The sequence below is a fragment of the Lipotes vexillifer genome, unplaced genomic scaffold, assembly GCF_000442215.2.
Source record: "Lipotes vexillifer unplaced genomic scaffold, Lipotes_vexillifer_v1.1 scaffold729, whole genome shotgun sequence".
NCBI lineage: Eukaryota > Metazoa > Chordata > Mammalia > Artiodactyla > Lipotidae > Lipotes > Lipotes vexillifer.
Window position 1 is genome coordinate 1,774,611 of NW_006780914.1, and position 23,517 is coordinate 1,798,127.

The 23,517-nt window shown below is 32.6% G+C and overlaps 1 protein-coding gene across 2 annotated transcripts in view; it reads left to right on the plus strand.

The window, feature by feature from the left end:
- USP25 (ubiquitin specific peptidase 25) overlaps positions 1-23,517 on the plus strand; it is a 140,945-nt gene that overhangs the window by 108,128 nt on the left and 9,300 nt on the right. The window contains exons 19-22 of one of the 2 annotated variants that reach the window (XM_007454289.1): positions 4,416-4,529; positions 6,939-7,034; positions 17,582-17,760; positions 19,562-19,640. In XM_007454289.1, the coding sequence (XP_007454351.1) occupies positions 4,416-4,529; positions 6,939-7,034; positions 17,582-17,760; positions 19,562-19,640 (468 nt within the window). The remainder of the gene's footprint in view (positions 1-4,415; positions 4,530-6,938; positions 7,035-17,581; positions 17,761-19,561; positions 19,641-23,517) is intronic. The other variant, XM_007454290.1, reaches the window with a different exon arrangement.

Sequence of the window (23,517 nt, forward strand, 5' to 3'; positions counted from 1 at the left end):
GATGTTGTTTCAAGAGTTTCATACTACAAAACTATTCAGTTGCTATAGTCATTTATTTTTTATTTTATTAGTGAGCACAAGCAACTCTAATACAAGTTTCATGAGAGCTAATTTTAGGATTTGAAGATTCCACTCCTAGAGTGCTAAAGCGAACAGGACATGTAATTTTTCAACACATAATTTTCCACTGAGTGAACTTAATCTCAATAGCCTGCTAATTACAGTGATGTCTTTAATAGGATAAGATCTTGATTAACCAAAATGTTCAATTAATAGGGTATTCTGTTAATTATGTTTTGATGAACAAAGTAATCAGAAATTATTTTTTAATTTAATTTCCTTTTTGAAAAAGTTTGATTATATATCATCTTACCATTAAAAAATCGTATTAATATAGATTTTTTTTTTGATCATTTTAAATTTTGCAACTGTCCCTAGAGACTAAAAAACTTGAGGTGAGGAACTGCTAACTCTAAAGCACTTCCTGAAAAATGCTTCTTTTAATAGATCTGGGATTTCTACTTCTTGGGGGATGGTAGAAGAAACCGTAGGGAGGGAGAAAAAACACAGGAGTAGATAACACGGGAGAAATATTTTTGCCTGATATGAAAAAAATAATTTGCCAGGGCTTTTGCTAATTAAGATTTTTATTTGTTAGAGCCTACATTATGGTTAATAAGTATCATTCGTTTAACTGGTATCAGAAAGCTGGAAGCACTAGTTAGCTTAATGTAGAATCATGATTTTTTTTTTTTTTTTTTAGTTTGGCTAATCATGTGTGATTTAAATTTGTAGAAATCACTTAAATTTTGATTGATTAGTTTATTCATATGGAGATCATCTTATAAGCTAGCAATCTGCTGCTTCACCTTTACTTGAAAAAAGATGGCATTGAGGGAATATGATAGCTAGCATAAATATTTTTTCTATCTGGCATATCTTCTGGAGTAGCACCAATAGTTGGCCACATTGTCTGTATAAATTCTGAAGCATATCTGAGAATATATTAATCATGACTGTCTGACCAGTGGTTCCTGGTCTCATGGTCAGTTGCTTAGGATCATGGTGACCACCTACTGGGTTTTCTCATTTAAAGGTATACCTTAGAAACTAAATTTCAGAGTCTTCAGATTTGGGGATTAAATAGTCCTGGGTTTTTGAATATTAATTTTACTTCTTGCTAGCTATGCAAACTTGAATAAGTTGCTTAATTTTTTAAACCTTACTTTTCTTTTATATAAAATGGAGGTGATTGTCAGATGAATTAAGATCATTTTTTTAAGTGCCTAGCATGTAGTGTAGGCCCTAAGTCGCTCTTTATTTCCTTCTGTTACTTAAATCCTAAACATTTCACAAATACACAATAAAGTTCCAACCTTAGTAGAAGAAGAATTTCCTGGAAAGCTTAGAATCACAGAAACCATAGAGAGATACTCTCCAAATATTTAGACAGCTTGCTTTTTAGAAGAATGTCTTTCATTTTAAGTGAAATATTTTAGAAAATTTAAAAATTCAGAAAAGTAGACTCTAAGAAAGAATCATGCATATTTCCACTACCCGAAGTTAATCACTTAATAAGTTGGTATGTTTTCTTTCATTCTTATTTTTATATACAGATTTGGGATTTATTTTTGTAATTGAGTTACTACTGTATATAAAATTTTGTATCTTAACTTTTCTTCTTTTAATCACTGAACATAACCATTTCCCCATGTTACAAACCAAAAAACATTTAATGGTTGAATAGTATTCCATTAAGTGATTAAATTCTTACTTACTTACTCATTTCCCCTTATATATTGATTTCTACTTTTACATTATTATAAACAGGTTGTTAAAAATGAAACTTTTTCCATATTTCTGGTTATTTCTTTAGACTAGATTCCCCATAAGTTAGTAGGTTAAAAAGGTATGAGCATATTAAGGGAGCCAAAGGGGTTGAAGATATATAGCTTTCTAATCACCCTTTTATGGGACACTTTTTTTAAAAATCATGTATTTAATAGATTCAGGCAATTAATAAAAATCTTTGTGTTCTAATTATTTTTACAACTTATTAACTGAGGAACTTATCTTTAATCTCTTTCAAGTTCAGCCTTTGTTAAGGTGTTCATATGGGACCTGACAGTAAAAGGAAAAGATAAATGTACTTCAGTGAACCCTAAAATTCTTTATATGAAAAAATTTTATGGTACTTTAGGATATTTAAACTTGATGGACACAGAATAACTACATATGCCCAAAATTTCTTCCCTTTTTCAACTTTCACCCAAATAATTAATTAGTGTTATTGCTGTTGAAACTCTTCTGTGGCAACTGGAAAGGATTATAGAACATTTATTTTTCCTAAGTGCAGTTATTTTTCAAAGGAAACATGTCATTTTTTAAGGATAAGTATTCTAAGGAATACATTTTCTGGTTGCTACTTGCCTTAAATTTGTATTTTTTCTTCTTAATATAGTATTGTTTTGGGTTGGTTTGCTTATGAGAAATTTTTCACCAAAAGTTCAGACAAATTTCTTAGTTTACCTGCTTATATTTCACTCTTGTGAATGGAAACGTAGGACAATTCTTCCTCTCTCAAATGCTGGAAGGATTAAAAATCCTTAATTAAATGTCATAGACCAAGCTTATCTCTCTAAGTAGTAATATTGGGCTAGGATTATTCCGGTATAAGCAATTTCAAGAAGCATAATAGTATAATATTTGTAATACCTATCATTTATAGAACAACAATTAATGTGTCAGGTTTTGGGTTAGCTGAATATTAGCTCTCAAGATCATGACAACCATGCAGGTTGGTTGCTTCCTCTTGAAAAACTGAGGACTCAAAACAGAACGAGGAAAGCTTTTCTGAAAGTGTCATGGTTAAAAATAACATTTCTTTTAAAGGAAGCAATGCTGGTCTTGGCCATTATTCTTGTTTTATTGTTCAGTTAAACTTCTTCTGCATATGTACTTTGGAAAAGTCAGAAAATCTTCACATCATTAAAATTTACCTATATTATAAACTGCAGTAAAACCACTCTGTTTTTATTAAAATTTTCTGTTTATTTGATGTCAAAAGTAAAGTTCATCTTTGCTTAGGGAAATTTTTATGGTGCAATTTGAAATTACTTAAGCAAGCTGCTTTCAAGCACCTTAAGTACTTCTGAAATTTGTTTGTAGGTAAATAGTGAATATGCTAGTTATAAATCTATTCAGTAAAGTAAGATCCTTGTGAAATCTGAACAGTGTTTTGAATGAACCATATTAGTGTCTTTTTTTTTTTTTTTTTTTTTGCGGTATGCAGGCCTGTCACTGTTGTGGCCCCTCCCGTTGAGGAGCACAGGCCCCGGACGCACAGGCTCAGAGGCCATGGCTCACGGGCCCAGCCGCTCCGTGGCACGTGGGATCTTCCCGGACAGGGGCACGAACCCGTGTCCCCTGCATCGGCAGGCGGATTCTCAACCACTGCGCCACCAGGGAAGCCCCATATTAGTGTCTTTGAGTGGACTTTCTGGATTTCACACTGGCTTCCACTCCATTAGTTTGGGTTAGTGAAATTCTTAGAATTTGTTAACAAAGAAAAGAAGAAGAATCTGACTGAGTTTTTAAAAATGGATATCACTTTCTAGCAGCTTTCCCCAAAACAAGAATTCACTGGACACGCATGATGTAAATATATTGTACTAGGTCTCATAGGCTGCGACCGAGTGGGTTTAAACACAGTAGGGTGTGGATATTAAGTGGCTATACAATCGATTATTAGAAAGGATAGAAAGGTAAAATCATAAGAAAGAAAACTTACAGACTCTCCTGGATTCAGAAGAGGTCATATCTTATTTTGATGGAGATATCAAGAAAGGCTTTGTGGAGTTATTAGAATTTAAAAAAGTAAGGGCTTCACTCGTGGCGCAGTGGTTGAGAGTCTGCCTGCCAATGCAGGGGACACAGGTTTGTGCCCCGGTCCGGGAAGATCCCACATGCTGCGGAGCGGCTGGGCCCTTGAGCCATGGCTGCTGAGCCTGCGCGTCCAGAGCCTGTGCTCCGCAACGGGAGAGGCCATGAAAGTGAGAGGCCCGCGTACAGGAAAAAAAAATAATAAAAAAAAATAAAAAAGTAAATAAAACTTTCACCTGTAAAGACAGCAGTAGGAAATACAACTTCAGTATTAACGATTTTTAAGAATTTGAAGATGCTTTGTGGGAAAAAAAAATTAAAATTTAATTTAGTGTTTGAGATGCAAAGTGAAAGCTGGAAATCTTGTATTATTACCTGATTAATGCATTTGCTTTAGTGTTCAGTTTTAGATGTTTTCATTTCATGCTAAAAAAATGCAGGTATTTTTAAAAGGATCAAGAGTCTGTGCACTTAAACTGAGTGCTTCCATTGTGCTCTTTTCTAATGTTCACACTAATGATTTTCTTCTGCAGAAACCTGAAAATACCACAAGCCAACCACCTTCTAACCAGCAAGTTGTAGAGGTGGCGATTCCTCATGTAGGGAGATTTATGATTGAGTCAAAGGAGGGGGGTTATGATGACGAGGTACCTTTATTATAGCCCTCTGCACTGTTTCCACTTGTTTTTTGCTATTTAATGCGAGCACTTTGGGCATGCCTGCACCCTTACATTGTCTATTGCTGCATAACATACAGCTTTGCCACCCACAGTCTGAAATTACCTTACCAATTGCTGACAGTACTTCGAATTTCAAATGAAAATTTAAGTAGAAAGCTTATGGATTTGACAAAAGAATAATTTTATGTTGCTAGAGTTAATTCTTTTGTGCAGACATAGGATTTGTTTACTCTTGGGTTGATAGGTTTTGATAAGGTTTGTTTAATTAAATAGCAGAAATTTTGAGCACTTAAAAATATTTTCCTTTCCTACTTTCCTTGAATTATTGATTATAATACTTTGCCCACCATTTCCTACCAGAAGATCCTACAATCTGATTAGATATAGATTAGATACAGATTAGTATATAGATAACTGTTTTGTTCTTTTTTCTTCTGCACCCTCTGTGTGACTGAATTGAATGATTCATCAACATAGTCGAATGCCTACCAGTGTTGTATACACTGAACACCTCCATCTTATCTCTTCTTATTGCTCCACTGTTAATTCTCATCTACTTAGTTTTCTAACAGTTTGGAGGCATTTTTGTTTCCCATGATATGGTTCTTGGGAATCCAGATGAAAATTGTTGTTGTCCTGATCCCATCAGATTTTTTTTCCCCTTTACCACTTTTTTCTTTACGCTGTTCGGTTTTGATATTTTCTGTATTTGAGAGGGGGCCAGTAAAGCTGTTTCTGAATAGTAACAACAGAAAAGACAGACCCTGGATTCTGTCATTTGTTAGTTTTTACTGGCATGGATGAGAATTGAATGTATATTGAATAGTTTTTTTCCAAGTAATGTTTTTTTTCAGACTTACTTCAAGGTTATAATTAAACTCTTATATGAGTTAATCACCAAAATCAGAAGTGTCATAAAGACATTACTATTACTGTGCTACTGTAAGAAAGCATGGGCCATAAAGAGAATAAGAAGCAGGTTTGTGAGTCAGGAACTGGCCAGAAGGATTTTCTGAAGCAGTTAATGTTAGGTATATTGCAACTGTCAGTGTGTACTCCAAAATAAATACTATGGGTCATAGGTTCAGTGAATCAGAGGTAATGGATGCAGTCTCTTTATTGCTCTAATATGATAGCTTCATAGTGTCTTGAGTTGTTTCACTTCGCAGATTTTTTTTTTGGGGGGGGGGTACATGGGCCTCTCACTGTTGTGGCCTCTCCCGTTGCGGAGCAACAGGCTCTGGACGCGCAGCCTCAGCGGCCATGGCTCACGGGCCCAGCCGCTCCGCCGCATGCGGGATCTTCCCGGACTGGGGCACGAACCCGTGTCCCCTGCATCGGCAGGCGGACTCTCAACCACTGCGCCACCAGGGAAGCCCTGCAGATATTTTAAAATACAAACATTTAAGAATACAGTCATCCCTTGGTATCCGTGGTGGATTGGTTCCAGTACCCTCCCTGTCCCCAGCAGATACGAAAGTCCACAGTTGCCCAAGTCCATTATACAAAATGGCATAGTACATAATAAACTATTATGAAGACAAAGAAATACTTAAATATTTAGTACTTAATAGCAGTACGTTTTTCTGTTTAACTGTTACCATGTTGGTGCTTGCAGATTATGGAAACTGGCATGTTTTTAATAAAAATTTTAATTTGTTGATCAAGCACCTTAGTGCTTGTTTTAGGGTGAGCCTTCTGGCATTTAAAAAAGTAGAATTGTGGACACTACCTTTTGTGCAAGTGCTTATGCTCTTGGCAGAGTTTTGTGTTTTGTGTATATGTTTTTTTTAATTTGTTGGAGTGATAGTTTAACAGTGCATGTGCCTTGTAACTTTTAAAAATAAGTCATATGGGTACAGGGCTGCTGCTTAGATATTTAGACTGTATGGTTGTGCAGGCAGGGGTGCCTGGCCAACTGGCAGAAGTGGAGTTGGAATTGAGCTAATGCTGAGTTCCCCGAGCCTTAAAGAAGAGGCATCTTTTTTAATAAAAAGAGTGTTGCTTTTTCTAAATGGTTCTCTTAGAGAGCAGCACATTTTTCTAAATTGTCTGTCAAGAAGGGGGTGCCTTTTTAAAAAATTCTTCAGTTCAGACAGTATGCCTTTTTGCACTTCGCACAAAGGCACAATATCAGCTAACTGTGGCCCTGTATGGAAGATTTTGAGATACTTATATGCATATCAGATCACATTTGCTACAAAAAAGTGCAACGTTTGATTTATAAATAGTGAAAAGCAAAGGACTTTTAACATGCATGTAAAAACAAAGGACTTTTAACTTGCATGTAAAGGAATTATTTTGGTTTTTTGATTTTTTTTTTTTTTTTTTTTATGATAACCATTCACAAGTTCTTACTTTAAATCCCTGTGGCAGATCATGATGACACCGAACATGCAAGGTATTATCATGGCGATAGGTAAATCCAGGAATGTATATGACAGGTGTGGCCCTGAAGCAGGGTTCTTTAAGGTACAATGAACATTTTCATTTTATTTATTTATTTTTTAAATAAACTTCTTAAAATGTTTTATTTCCTTGAATTAAATTTGTTTTCCTGTATACCTTCTCTCTTCCTATCCATGGCTAATCATGGCCACATAATGTTCTAGCGGTTTCTTTTATGCATGATTCTAAGACTGATTATTCTTTTTAAAGTCAGATAATTAAACAAAAACAAAGCAATTTACCTGAGTTATCCTAATAGTACACCTCTGATTTGTTAGCAGAAATGCATTGTATTTGTATTTGAAGCAAATAAAGGGTATTGATGGGCAAAAATAGGAACTGAGTAAATGCTTCTGGTAATAGTTTATTTTCTCCTCTGGTAATACTGTTAGTCAATATTACAATATTTTTATTTACTTTTATTATCATTTCATACTAAATTGATTTCTTCATTTAGTTGTTTCTAAAATGATTCATTCATTTATTGTCTTATATTTCTTATGTTTTCTCCACAATTAGTTTTAATATCCTTGTCATTTCAAGACTTGAGACCATCAAGCTGATGCATTATTCCATGACTAAATCTTTATTCCCTCTAATACCAGATCTAATGTTTTGATTACATTATTATTTGTTCTTATATATTTGAAAGATGAAAACACTGTGTTTGGTTTGTCACTTTCTTTAGGTTAACCAAAGCCAATTCATTACTTTACCCCCCACCCCCGGCCCCTTTTAGTGTTTGTTATTAAAAAAAAAAACAAAAAAACAAAAAAACAGCTTTATTGAGGTATAGTTCACTTCAACAAAGCTACATGTTCCCTTTCTTGACATTTAAAACCTAAAATTTTCCCTTAATGTTCTATACCACCATTCACTGCAGTCTTTAAGAAACTGCTTATTTTCAGTGTTTGTTTCGGTATATAGTATAAACAAAGGCCTTGTGACTAGTAGCCTTGTATCAATAAACACTTTTGAACTGGTTAGAATTAGAGTGACCAGTCATCCTGGTATGCCTGGGACTGAAGGGTTTCCTGGGATATAGGACTTAGGTGCTAAACTGTTGAAGTTCTGGCAGGCTGGTCCCAAGATGAGTTGTTTAGTCTGTTAAGATCCCATGAGAGAGGTTGAAAACTACTCTTATCAAAAAAAAAAAAAAGAAAGAAGGAAAAGAAAAACAACTTTTATGTTTAAAAATTAATCCTTATTCCCGGGCAGTCTACATTTCTTTTCATAGAAAACACTAAATATGTGTGTTCAAAAGTTTTCTTCTGTTTCTTATGGAAGAGTTATCTGTCATTGATGGTACCATTGTCATCTTTGTCAAGTTGGGTATCTTTATCTATTTTCCAGTTGAACTGGAAACTTAACTTTTATTAAATTAATACCTGCATATATTTTAAAGAGCCAACTAATTATACATACTACAAACAACAGTAGTCACATCATATCCCTCCCACCCCCAGCTCTGGTAACAGCTTTCAGTATTTCATCAAATCCTTTTGGCATTAATTCTATATCTTTAAGTAGAATGCTTGTGATTTTGTGATTCTTAGTTTACACATTACCTGTTGAATTCCCTACCATGGGACCTGAATGATGAGCCCTCTTTATTCTCCTGCCCCATATACACACACCAGCACATACAGTTTTCATCCCTCCATCAACATACACACACACACACGCAATATGTGTATAAGAATCTTGTTATTTGATTAATTCAGAATTCTCAGCTTGTATTATTATTTCTTGTGTGCTACTCAGGGTTGAACTAAGTCATACATATTATTACTTTTACTTCTTTTCCCTCATCTTTCATTTTCTTGGAATTGGTAGTTTTGTTTTTTGTTTGCTTAGTTTTTTGCTCTGTTCTTTGTCAGCTTATTTTCTTGTGGAATTCTATTCTGGAGCTTTATGACCTGCTCCAGTTTGCATTGGTTTTCCTTTATTTCTGGTATATAACTGATGTCTTGAGATCTCCTTTCATCATCACTTTGGGGATGCCCTTTGCATCTTATCCTTTGTGTATTTTCTATATCTCATATATTTTTCTTTTTAAATATACCCTCTGATTTTGAAGCAGCGCAAAATCTCTGAAGTTTATATTTGTGTATATTTTCATCTATCTGTAATTGAGGAATATGTAGGTGAACATTATCAGTTTATAATTAATGTATACTTTTGGTATAGGTAAATGATTAGCATTTGGAAAGTTCTAGCTGATAATAAAAATTTTGAGAAAATTTGTCATATAAATAACAAAAATAACGTATACAAATGCAATCATTCAGTAATATAGAGGTGTCTTAAGTAAAACTAATAACAGCAGTCTCTGCTTCTGCCCTATTGTAACCACTTCTAACATTTGTATAACCTTTCTGGTTTTTTCCTTTTGTTTTTAAAAACATGCATATAGAGAGAAATTTTTTAACTTTTACTCTTCATATTATTTTGTAACTTATATCACTCAGAAATATATTGTGGGTATTCTTAAAGTTAAGACAATATATCTACCACATTATCTACACCACCTGCATTTAGTATTCTATGGTGTAGATGTACATATTACTCTCTCTGTGGACGTATGTCCTATATTTTTTCCCAGTCTGCCATTTCTGTTTGAATTTAGTTTATGGTACCTTTTTCCATAAAGAAGTTTTAAAAATACTGTGATATCTATACTATCTTTCTTCTCCTTTCTGGATTCTGGAGTTTCACTGCTATACAAAAAGTTTTCTTCAACCTAAGGTATTATAAATTTTCTGGAATATTTTCTTAAAATACTTTTCTTAATAAATTTTTATTTCATGAATTTAAAATACCCTATTTACATTTAACTCAGTAGCATTTTATTTGGGCTTTCTGCATTCTATATTAATAAAAAAATTGCTGTAAGTTTTTATTTGGGGGCTGTCTTCCTCAGTTTTGATGTCATGCTTATTAAGTTCATTTACTAAATTCATTTAGTAAATGGATTTGAGCTCTCCTGTTTTTCTTTAACTCTAATGTAGTTTACATAGGAGTTAACTGTTCCATAAGAGTAAACTAGAACTCACTCGTAAAACCATATGAGCTTAGCCCCTTTTTTGGTTATAGGTCTTTTGACAGATTTTTGGCTCCTTTTACAGCAGTTGACCTTTTAATTGTTCTATATGTTCTTGGAAATTGACTCTAATCATTGTCGACATTCAGTATTTAAATCACAAAATATATACATAGCACAGAATCTAACATATGATTCCTTTTGTCTTCCTATGTTCCCTAAATCAGATATAATATAGTTTTAATTTTCTTCCTTTTTAATGCTTAGTTTATTTTAAATTGAGGGAAGGAGTTTTGGGGTTTTTTTCTTCTATCCTGTCACATTACCCAAAAAAACTTTGTTGGGTTTATTTTATATTAGCTTTTTGGCTGTGAGAAGTTTTTCAACTCTGCATGTTTAAGTACTTCTGTATATGGATTTCCTTATGCATTATGATCAGAACAATTTTTTAAATGTTATGTATGTTTGCTAGTAGTAAAACCATGTGATGAAAATGTTCTCTTTGTTACTGATAAAAAGATAAGTTGGGAAATGAAACTTACATCTAGCTGTGTAAGTGGATTTGCTAAGAATTAACTTTTAAATTAGGAAGGGTTACCAACCCAGTCAGTCACAGTTCCTATTTCAACCACAGGCCCTCCCACATGGGAGTCTGCCCCTGTACACAGAATATTAAAGAGTTAATAGGCAGGCAGATCTGGAAAAACAAATGAGAATAGACATTTACCTAAGTCCTTTTCCCAAATTGTGACTCTATTTATTAAGATTAGTTTTCACTGTTAACAGAAAGTCCCCAAATCATAGTGGCTTAAAGGCAGAAGTTTCTGTCATGTAAAAACAAAATCCAGGGAAAGTCAATACAAGGCTACTGTGATGAGCAAAAAATAAAAGCCAAAAGGAAAAAAAGGAATAATATTCTCAAAGTACTAGTTGCCTGTATGTATATGTACAGGGGTGGGAATGGGAGGGTCACATCATAATTATAAGCATGGGATTAGTATAACTTTTTTCATTTACTTTCAAAGACATTAAAATTTCTTTTTTGTACATTTTTTTTTTTTTGTCTGTACCTATTAAAGTGCCCTTAGGATTTTAATGAAGCAGTAACACATATATTATGAAACTTTTTTCCTTACTGGTTATTTCATTGCTTCATAACAATTGTTCCCAGTTGACATAACTTTATTAGTTTGTTTTTTACTTTAAAAATGCCTATTATTATTACCCCTCTGTTTATTCAGTAGTTAAAAAATATTTTTATTAAGATGTAAAACATGCTGAAAAGAACACAGTTCTTGAGTTTACAGCTCTGTGAATTATCACAGAGTGCACATATTCATGTAACTATCAACCAGGCCAAGAAATAGAGCATTATAGTATTCCAGAAATTACCTTTGTTTCTTCTTTCTATGAATTATACTTTCCCCCTATCCAAAAGTAGATGTTATCTCAACTTCTAACAATGTGAGTAAGTTTTCTTGTTGAACTTTATATACCTAGAATCTTTTACTATAGGTACTTTTGTGTCTGGCTGCTTTTACTGAGGAACATGTTTGGAGCTTCATATATATTATTGGATATAGTTAGAATTTGTTCATTCTCTTATGGTATTCTGTTGTATGACTACACTATTTTTTTTCCATTCTGTTGAGGGGCATATTCAAAAGGTATTACCTTCTTATATCAAGGTACTGTACTAAATCCAATGAATATAGCTGGGGAAATGATGGACTGAGTTCCTGCCTTAATGAAGCTTATTTTCTAGGGGGAAGCAAACACTAATTAGAGTCATAATTAGTATGTTAAAGGAGCAGTTTGTGGAAAGAGACCTTATAATGGAAAAACAGAGCTGTTATCTAGAGGGCTTCTTAGAGAAAGCGATGTTTAAACTAATAAAATATACATATACCAAAACATGGAATGAAAACATTTCTCTCTCACTTTTTAATTTTCACTCCACAGTTAGCTTCTATTGATTATTTCTTGTATATGCTCCTAGGTAGATAAATGAGACTGATATTCAGTACTCATCTGTACATTATAATTTAAATAAAAATAGAAGAATGCTCTTTCTGTCTTTTTCTAGTTTTTCTTTTTCATGTAATGTGGTGGATGATTATTGTCATGATTTGTAGATTTATTGTTTTTCATAAGTACATTTTATTTCCTGTTGAGCTTACCAAAATTTATTTAAACATTTCTTTTAGAGCAGGGCATTCCAGTTTTTTCCTTGTTTAGACAAACATGGATGGATCTAGTGATGGATCTGGCCACCATAAAGGCTGATGGGATTAGTATCTCAGAATTCTTACAGCTTATTCATGGCCTAGGTTAGAAAGTTCTGTCCCAGGTGAGCTGTTACTAGCAAAGGCTCTATGTTCAGATGCCTGGGTTTAAATTCTAGCTTTATCACTTGATAATTGTGTGATCTTAGACAATTTACTGACATTATCACGACCATTGTTTTTTATTTATAAATGAGAAGTTATCTTGAGAATTAAATGAGATAATCCATGTAGACATCATTGGACAGTGTCTATCACATAAAGTGTCAGTGTCACATAAAGAATACTCACAAATTGTAACTTTTATTAAATTCATCATTACCGTTTTTGTTGCTGGTTTAGGTCATTTCCAGTATTTTTGTAAACATTCTTGTACATATATCATTTGAAAACGCATGTGAACATAGCGTAGTAGAATTTCCAATGTACTGTCATTGATGCTTAGCTGACAAAATGATATAAAAAGGGTAATCCCATTATTTTATGTATCTTTGATCTTTAGTTAGGCTAAGTATCTTTCTGTAAATTTTTTGGCAGTTGGTATTTCTTATGTTAACTGCCTGTCCATTTTTTGCACACTTTTTTTGTTTTTTTCTTTTTTTTAAGTTAAATGAGCATCTGATCTGCTAAGAAATTTGATTCATCTATAATTTGAAAATTGTATTTTGTGGTTTGTCATTTATCTTTAAATTTGTTTTTGGTGTCTTAACTGTACATAATGTTTTTAATCTTATAAAATATAGCAATATTTCGTTAATGGATTTGAGACTATATGATCACTTCTAAAATTATGCAAATCTTTAATTGTTACTTTAATGATTTTTATTGTTTGATTCCCAGATATGAGATTTCAGTTTTCTCCAAATAGAGAAATATCCAAAAAGTTCAAACGTATCATGACTAATAACACTTTGACTAATGCATTCTTTGCACACTGACTTAAAATACTGTATCGTATATTAAATCCCATTTATAAATGGGTCTCTTTGGGTCTCTCTGTTCCATTGATCATTTTTCTGTTTTTGAACATTACACTTATTTACATTATGGGCCATTTATTTGTAATATATTTTGATATTTTGTAGTAGAAACACCTCTTAATTTTTTTTCTTTTATAAATGGAAAGTTTGGCAAGTTTCATTTTTTCTTTTTTGATAATTTTTAACCAACTGCAGCTTGTCTCCTTAAATCCTTTCAGAATTTGATTGTACTTGCATTATATTAAGTTACAGTGAGGTGGATAATTATATTTTTCAGTATTTTTAGTCTTCTCAGAAAGAAACATGATATGAATCTTCAGTTTTTTGGTCCTCTCTTATGTCCTTAAGTAAGGTTTTATAATTTTACTTCATAATGGTCTTATACCTTCTTTTTTAATCTAATCTTAGATATGTAAAAATTATTTCTGTGAATTGAGTTGTTTATCCTCACTTTTAATACCAAATTATTGGTAGGGTAGGTAGTGGAAAAACCAATTACTTTTATGTATTTATATTGTATCCAATTATTTTAGTGAACCCTTTATATTTTCTAATAATTTTTTGGTTGATTCTTTTGATTATTTCAGTAAACTGCCTCCCAGTAACTATCTCATTATTGGGATAATTTCCTTTATACTTATTTCTTATTTCTGGTTTTATTATGTTGACCAGCCTTTTCAGAATATAAATAACAAAATAATGGTAGTAAACTCCTTTGTTTAGTTCCTGAGTGTAATGTGAATGTTTGTAGTGTTTTATTATTAAATAGAATGTGTAGTATTGGTTTTTTACGGATCCTCTCATAAATTTAAAAGCACTTTCTTAAATTTACAGTTAAGAGTTTTCTTTTAAACTGGTTGGTATTGGAATTTAGATAATTTTTTAATGCATCTATTTGAGATGCTGAACAGATTTCTCCTTAATCCTTGCAAAGTAAGGATCTTAGCATTCGTCTATCTTTTTTTTAATCATTGTAAACACTATCTGTTCCTATATATTCTTTATGTACACAAGGTAGTTTATCAAAAATAGATGTGGGTCTTGGCATCTATGTTCACTGACAAAATTGATCTATACTTCCTTTTTTTAAAAATATTTGTCGATTTTTGATATTCAGATTATACTAGTTTTATATAATCATTAAGGAGGCTTTCCCCTTTTTCAGGTTCAGAGCAGTTTAGAAATAGGAATCATCTTGTCTTTGAAGATCTGACATGACAGCACAGCTCTAAAACAGAATGGGCCTAATTTCTTTATTGGGCATAGATCTTAGGCAACCTTTTCAATTATCTATATTTTTTCTGCCTCTCTTCAGTTTTTCTGCCTCTTAAAGTAATTCTGATAACTTATAGTTTCCTAGATGATCATCTGTTTAATAAAGATGTTATAGTTTATTGGCATAAAGTTATGTATGATTCTTTTATAAATTTTAAAACCTTTTCCTGTATTTTTGGTATTATCACCTTCCTTATTTCTGGTGTTGTTTTCTCCATTTTTTGGTCTTCCATTCAGCTTTTTGGAAAGAAAAAGCCTTTGATGGTCTTTATCTAATTGCCACATTATTTTATTTCTTCTACTTTATTTTGGTTTATTTTCTTTTTCTAGCTTCTTGAAGTAAATGTTATTCTGTATTGCTTAAGCTGGAATTTTCCTTTACCAATCTGGCTGTGTCCTTTAGGTTTTGAGATCTCATATTCCCAGTATTAATATAATTTTGATTCCTTTGGTCCAAGAATAATTTAGAACAGTATTTTAAAATTCCTAAGTGTTTAGTTTGGGAATTATCTTTATTTTTAACCCCTATTTATATTACATTGTGCTCCAAGAATATAACCCATATGATTCTGACCCTCTGGAATTTGAAGTAGTTTTTCTTCATCTCGTAGTACACTATCAGTTTTTAAAATAAACAATTTTAAAAATAAAATGATATACCTAGCTTTCTGAATTTTACTCCAGCTGATTTTCCCTTAGATCTTACTGCCTCCAGAGTATACTGTATGTTTGTATTTTTGACATTTTCTAATGTATACATATACTTATATCAAAATAGTCTGTAAGAAGTTATAAATTTAGAATATGTTTTATCATATGATTTAGAAAACTAGAAAAAAGTCTAAGTAGAAATCGTTTGGAAGAAGATTTCAAAAGAGAGAGACTTTAGTCTCATTGAATGAGTCATGTGTGGCTAGATGGGGAATGATCAAGGACATCATGCATGTAGAGAACTTAAGGAGCAAAGACGTGTGCATTTGTGGGGAGTCGAACCTCATCTGGGTAGAAGAGTAACAGGAAATAAAACTAAATAGGTTAACACTGAGCCTGATTAGTAGGACCATGTTAAACGTTAATGGTAGATTGTGTACAGCTCTCCTAAATATACCAGTGTGGAACACCTTGTTGAAAATCTGAAGGAATATGTATGGTTGCAGTGTACTGTAGAAGTCAGAAACCTTCTTGAGAAGGAAGTTCATAAACAAAGAAAAAAAGTTGATAAATTAATTTATGCTGATAAAATGTGGTATTTTGTGTTTGAAAAATTGCTCCTAGATATTTAGAAGTAGCTTTCTACCTCTACTGGTTTAATAAAACACCTATAGATTATGACTTTGGCATTTACTCATTAAAATTGGGAGAATCGTAAATAGAAAAATCAAGAGATAAACATAATCTTAGAGTTAAAGACGATGTATATTCTAGCTCTAATAGAAATCTATTTACTATTTATAAAAAAAATCACAGCCTGTGTTTTGAAGGCGGGGGGGGGGAAATGGATAATCACTTAGTGCTGTAATTCCTTATGTCTAAACCTATAATATTATTTAAGAGACAAATTTATTTTATTCTGGTCATACTAATTTCAGCCAAAAGCATGACATCTGAAATATTTAAATATCCAAAAACCTTCTAATAGCTTATGGCAATCATTGTCTAAGGGCCATAATAAGGAAGAACAGTTATTTATTGTTTTTCTTTTACACTTACTCTCAAATTCCACATAGTTCAGTTATTAAATGATCATGTGCCTTTGTTTCAAATTGGAAAAAATTTTCATCTCAAATTGGGAAGATTAAAGAGTTTATAAGCAAAACATGCAGTAAAGTGAGCCATGATAGTCTTACATGACTAAATATAGTTAATTTTCATGGCTGTTTTTAACCACAGCAGTAACACTTTAGAATGACATGTATATTGAAAATAAAATTGGAATAATTTATTTTAGCTATAGAGTAATTATCGTACTCTATTTATAATGCTAAGCTATATATCAATAGAAAGGACTTATTAGCTCCCCTAAGAATATATAACTAGAATATTTCATTTACTGTTTTTCAGTTTTGTTTTCTCACTTCTATAAAAGACAGCCCCATAGGTGGTAGTTTCTGGATGGCCAAGAATTGCTTAGGAAAGGCATGCATTTAAAAGAAAAGAGAAAAACCCTTTCCATAGAATGGACTTTTTGTAAAATATATTTTTGCATGTAGCCCCAAATGTTTTATGGTTAGCAGAGTTAGAATTTAGATGTGTCTAATATAAATGAATATTTTTAAAGTGTTATGTTTAACTATATGGGTTTCTTATTTATAGCAGTATTTTATATATAACTGTACACATTTCTTTATGAGCAGATATTTTTCAAATCATTTGCTTATGTGTGGGAACATGCATTAGTATTTATTGTTTCCCATTATAATATGAATTCTAAGGTGTTTATAAAGAAAAAGTAAGCTCACGTATCAAGGTAGTAATAGTGATATTATGCATTAATAATCATTACACTGATAAAGTTCAAATATTTTTGAAACAATGAAAAATTTATGGTAAATAAAAAACTTGCTTTTTCATCCCTTATTTGTCAGCTCTGCAGTTGAAGTTAATTGTGGTGATATTATGCATTTAAGAGCCAGCCATTTTCTTTCAGATATGGATATTCTAGGGAACTGCAGTTCAGCCCTAGAATTTGAAACATTAGAGGGGTACATCAAACTGAGCGTAGGTTAGGTGATATACCTAGTATCTCTGTCTTATGCCTCTGAACAGACTTTGACCAGGCTCTGATAAGTTTTATGAAGTTACTCACATGGTAAACTTAGATGTATTTAAACTATGGAACATGGGACAATATTCTTAGATGTACAACTACCTTATTTGTAATCTTTTAAAAGGAAAAAAGCATATTTCACTGTAAGGATAATTGTTATAATATTGAAAGATTTTAATTATTATAATTAACCAAGATTGACATTGTCTTGTATTTTCTAGGCAATTAAGTTGGAATATTCAAGGTTGGTTAAATTGGCCCAAGAAGATACCCCACCAGAAACAGACTATCGATTACATCATGTAGTAGTCTACTTTATCCAGAATCAGGCTCCAAAGAAAATCATTGAGAAAACATTGCTAGAACAATTTGGAGATAGAAATTTGAGTTTTGATGAAAGGTAATTTGAAAATGTTAAATATCTTATTCGTATGCTCAAATTGTCCTTGTCTTTTTTATAGTTCCCAGTGCAATTTTTGAATGTTTATTTTACACATACACAGACATATTTCAATAAATGCAGTACAAAATTTGACTTCACTTAATGTGAACAATTGCTTTGTAATTTATTTGGGATTTATAATCATGACCTTTAAAAGTTTGAAGTAAAAATAATTTAGATTGCTTTAGTACATTTTAATTGTGAACTAAGATACTGAGCTAGGCAATACACAGAAGAGTATAATATAATTATCACTGCCCTTTTGGGACTTAATATTTGAATTTCTCAACCTCTCCACTATGGATATTTGGGGCCAAATAATTTTTTTTTTTGAGGGGGCTGTCCTATAATTCGTAGGATATTTAGTAATGTTCCTGGCCTCTACCCACTAAATGCCAGTAGTACTCTCCAACTGGTGACAACCCATACTGTCTCCAAATACTGCCAAATGTCCCCTGAGGGAGCAAAATCACCCTTGTTTGAGAATCACTGGAGAAAAGTAATTATATGTACAAATAAAGTAATTAAACGTCTCCTGACATAAAGAGAAGGCTTAGAATGGTTAAATTAATTTTGGTTTACCAAAAAGTGTTTTCTCTTAGAAACTCCTATAAAACTATTTACTAATGTTAAAAATTTTAATTTAATCTAGTTAGAATGAATACTATTTTAAAAAATTTAGGCCTTAGGTAAAGATCCAAAGTACTGAAAAGTTATTTTAGAATACAGAAACATTTATACTATCTTGGAGTTCATTGCAAACACATTTTAATTCTGAAGTAAATGATTATCCTTTCATGAATGTCTCAAAAATAGTGAATTAAAAATATGTGAGTAAAGAAGAGTATGAGGGAAAACAAAACATCCAGGTTTAATTTCTGCCTCGCCATGTGTCTGCTGTGAAATTTAGGATTAAGTGAAATAATACAGGTAAATGGTTTTGAGCATTATCTGGTAGACAGTAAATGCTCAGTGAGTATTGGCTATTAATATTTTTATTAGTAGTAAGGTTGGCATCACTTATTTTGTTACATATAACTGTGAAGAGCTCAGAAGCTATAACCCTCATTATCTGGACTGTCAGTGTACTATGTTCCAATGAGTATACGCTATTGAATTTGGGGAAGATACTTATGGAGTACTCACGTTGATTTTTCAGTCTTTTGCAGTTATTTGCCCTGGCAACTAAAAATAGTTTGTTTTAAGAAATCTAATTTCTCTTGTGCTTGAAATCCAGAATAAAATGTGTGTGATAACTAAATATATTTTGGGGAGATTTCTTTAGCAATGGTTCTGATCATAAAATCTATTGAAATGTTTCCATTCCTACCTGAAATGATAGGCACATTTTGGATTCCTTTTTACTATTTATGAATAATACCATTTGGGGGAAAATAAGATTTCATGTCTCTGGAGCTTACTTAATAATACATTATAAATTAAAAAATTTTTTTTACATATTCCATCTTTATTAATAGAATATAATTTAAAAGCCATATGTATCAATAAATGTAACATGGTAAATTTGAATTAGAATTATTGCTTCTGTCTTCTTTATATATTTTGTAACTATCTGGTATTGTCCAAAAAACACATTTTTCACTTAAGTATTTGAAAGTTGTTTCCTCAAAAAAATATTGCTCAGTGATAGTGGATTTCATCTTCATATGTATTGGGTAGTCTAGTTTTGTATAACACATGTTTTTCAGTTTTTATGGAGTTTGCTTTTGATTTAGAAATACATTTCTTTTATTTGAAGGTGTCACAACATAATGAAAGTTGCTCAAGCCAAAATTGAAATGATAAAACCTGAAGAAGTAAACTTGGAGGAGTATGAGGTAATGTGCCTTTTGAGAGGTTGAACTGTAGATTGAGGAATTGTTTAATTCAGTAATCTTTCATTTCTGTACAGCTAAGCATGTGAGAAAATTTGACGTAGAGTGGTGAAGTAACTTGCCTAAAGTTCTCATAGCTTCACGTCACAACTCTGTTAACAGAACCTATGTTCTTAAATACTGTACTACAGTGAAGCCATGCTATATTTTTTCTTTGCTTCATCAGATATTTTGGGGGGAAGTTAGAAATTCATTTTAATCATTGTATGCCATATATATTTGTCATTATTGGACAGTGTTGTGTGAGAGATCTCGAGCACACACATGAGTACTCGTATCATGCCTGTGGTAATTTTTGTGCAAAAAAATTCTCTTTGTGTTAAGTTTGGCTTTAAAGCTAATATTTTTTTAAGTTACCAATTCAAACACCTAGTATTTTTTCAAGCTTTTAAATTTAACTTTATACATTGTCTTTTCAAAAACTTATAAATTTGGTAAATTTTAACTTGCTTTCATGAGTGCCTTTGATTAATGACTGCTCTCATTTACAAACTTAATTACTTTATATTCCCTTAAACAATTAGTGTAATTCACTACATTAACAGATAAAAGGAAGGATACAGAAAACAGTCATTTTTTTAATAATATAATTGTCATTTATTTTTCTCCACTTATTCTTTGTGTTGTACTTTTTAAAATATTTTTATTGGAGTATAATTGCTTTACAATGTTGTGTTAGTTTCTGCTATTCACAAAGTGAATCAGCTATATGTATACATATATCCCCATATCTTCTCCCTCTTGTGTCTCCCTCCCACCCTCCCTATCCCACCCCACTAGGTGGACACAAAGCACTGAGCTGATCTCCCTGTGCTATGCAGCTGCTTCCCACTAGCTATCTATTTTACATTTGGTAGTGTATATATGTCCATGCCACTCTCTCACTTCATCCCAGCTTACTCTTCCCCCTCCCCATGTCCTCAGGTCCATTCTCTACGTCTGCGTCTTTATTCCTGTCCTGCCCCTAGGTTCTTCAGAACCTTTTTTTTTTTTTTAGATTCCATGTATATGTGTTAGTATACAGTATTTGTTTTTCTCTTTCTGACTTATTTCACTCTGTATGACAGATTCTAGGTCCATCCACCTCACTACAAATAACTCAGTTTCGTTTCTTTTTATGGCTGAGTAATATTCCATTGTATATATGTGCCACATCTTCTTTATCCATTCATCTGTTGATGGACACTTAAGTGCTTCCATGTCCTGGCTATTGTAAATAGAGCTGCAATGACCATTGTGGTACATGACTCTTTGAATTACGGTTTTCTCAGGGTATATGCCCAGTAGTGGGATTGCTGGGTCATATGATAGTTCTATTTTTAGTTTTCTAAGGAACCTCCATACTATTCTCCATAGTGACTGTATCAATTTACATTCCCACCAGCAATGCTAGAGGTTTCCCTTTTCTCCACACCCTCTCCAGCATTTATTGTTTGTAGATTTTTTGATGATGGCCATTCTGACTGGTGTGAGGTGATATACCTCATTGTAGTTCTGATTTGCATTTCTCTAATGATTAGTGATGTTGAGCATCCTTTCATGTGTTTCTTGGCAATCTGTATATCTTCTCTGGAGAAACAAGGTAGCTACTTTAATCTACTAAAGAGTGTCTTGAAAAACAAAAACAAATATCATAAAGAAATCTGAACATTGAAAGCTTTCCTTTTGTGATCAAGAAAAAGACAGGCATCTATGCCATTACCACTTCTATTCAGCATTGTACTGGAAATTCAAGGACAGTAAGGCAACAAAAAATAAAGCAAAAAGTAAGAGATTGCAAAAGAAGAAACAAAGTTTTCATTATTTGCATATTTTATACCTAGAAAATACAAACTCTACAGATAAATTTATTGGAGATAAATAAAGATAATAAGAGAGCTCTGTAACATACAAGTCTTATGTCAAATATCAGTTTTATTCCTTTATACCAGTAACAAATAATCAGATAGAAATTCTAAAGAATAACAGCATTTTTAGTAGTACCCAAACTGTGGAGTACCTAGAAGCAAATTTAGCAAAAATTGTGCATGACTTTAGGAGACATTATAAAGAAGACCTAAACAAATGGATATATGTATCGTATTGTGTTTGGGAAACTTGGTATTGTAAAGATGTCAGTTTTCCCCAAAATGGTTTATTGATACTGTGCAGTTTCTGTCAGACTTCTAGCGAGTTGTTTTATGGAGCTTTAATAAGCTGATTCAAAAATTTTATGGAAATGCAAAGATCTCACTCTAGTCCTGACATTCTTGAAGAAGAACGAAGTAGGAAGGCTTTTTACTTGAAATCAATACAAATTATCTTAACCTTTATGCTTTATAATAATATTAGCATAAGAATAGGTAAATTCGAGCAATAAAGCAGAGTAGAAAATCTAGGAACACAGCCAAATAAATGGACACACAATACATGCCAGAGATGGCAGGCAAATTGGTTGCTAACTACCCTTGTCTCCGAGATTCAAGTAACATGGGACTTGATTTTTTTTTTTTTTTTTTTTTTTTTTTTTCACCGCTGCGGCCCCTCCCGCCGCGGAGCACAGGCTCCGGACGCGCAGGCCCAGCGGCCACGGCCCACGGTCCCAGCCGCTCTGCGGCATGCAGGATCCTCCCGGACCGGGGCACGAACCCGCGTCCCCTGCATTGGCAGGCGGACTCGACTCTCAACCACCACCAGGGAAGCCCCGGGACTTGATTTTTTAATTGTGATTTGATTCTACAGTCTCTCTACAAGCATGCTTCATCAGATTGGCTTCAGCACATTTTTATTATGAAAACTTCTCATATTTTTTCTAACTGCAGAGCCACTAAGTCTTGTAGGTATTTACATGACATGTTTTTGGATTCTGTATATCCCACATATCTTTGTCTTGCTCTAAGTCACACATCAGCAGACCTTGCCCACAGACCAAATCCAGCTCACCACCTGCTTTTTTAAATAAAGTTTTATTGGAACACAAGCCATTTGTTTTGGTATTGCATATCAGCACTTTCACACTACAACCACTGAGATGAGTAACTGCAACAGAGACTGCAGGGCCTGCAAAGCCTGAAACATTTATTGTCTAACCCTTTAAAGAAAAAGTTTACCTACTTAACAACTTCTAAGGTGATTCTAATGACAGTAGAGTGGCAATTTGAATACTTCCCCCAGAAAAGTTAACTTTATGCTTGCAAGACAATTTTACCTTTATTTGTTGTTAAGGTCTACTAATAGTGTGGAAATTATGTCTTTTAAAATTAAAAATTAAAATGATTCATATTCAAGTAGAATGTAGCTGGTCAATAACTTGCCTGTATGTTTCTTATTTTCATTTACTTATAATAATATGTATATAAAAGCTTTCACACTTCTGTCATCACTGTCTCCTTAAGGTTAGTCCTATATTGAATTTTAGTTATGATTTTCCTTGAATCAATTTTTATTAAGTAAGTTAAGAAAAAAATCTTGATTTTTTTTTTTTTTAAAGTCATTTTCTAGAGTTATAAGTTGTGAGTTCTGAATCATTTAGTCACATTACATGCCCGATAATTATGAGTTGTTTTGGAGGGAGAGGCTGTTGAAATGTGAAATGCATCTATCTTTTTCACCATAGCTCAGCTGAAAAGAGTATTCAGCAACCACATCTAAAATTTAACACAAATTTGAGAAAATTAAAAGGTTAAATAAATTTATTATGATGTAACATTTTTTTTTTTCTTTCAGTTCTTTAAAACTGTGCTTCAAATAACAGTCTTCAAGCTTTGCTTCCTGTTAGAGGAGTTAGCTTCCTTTACCTTCTACCTTCAATGTGATGTAGATCTATAATAATACTTTTTAA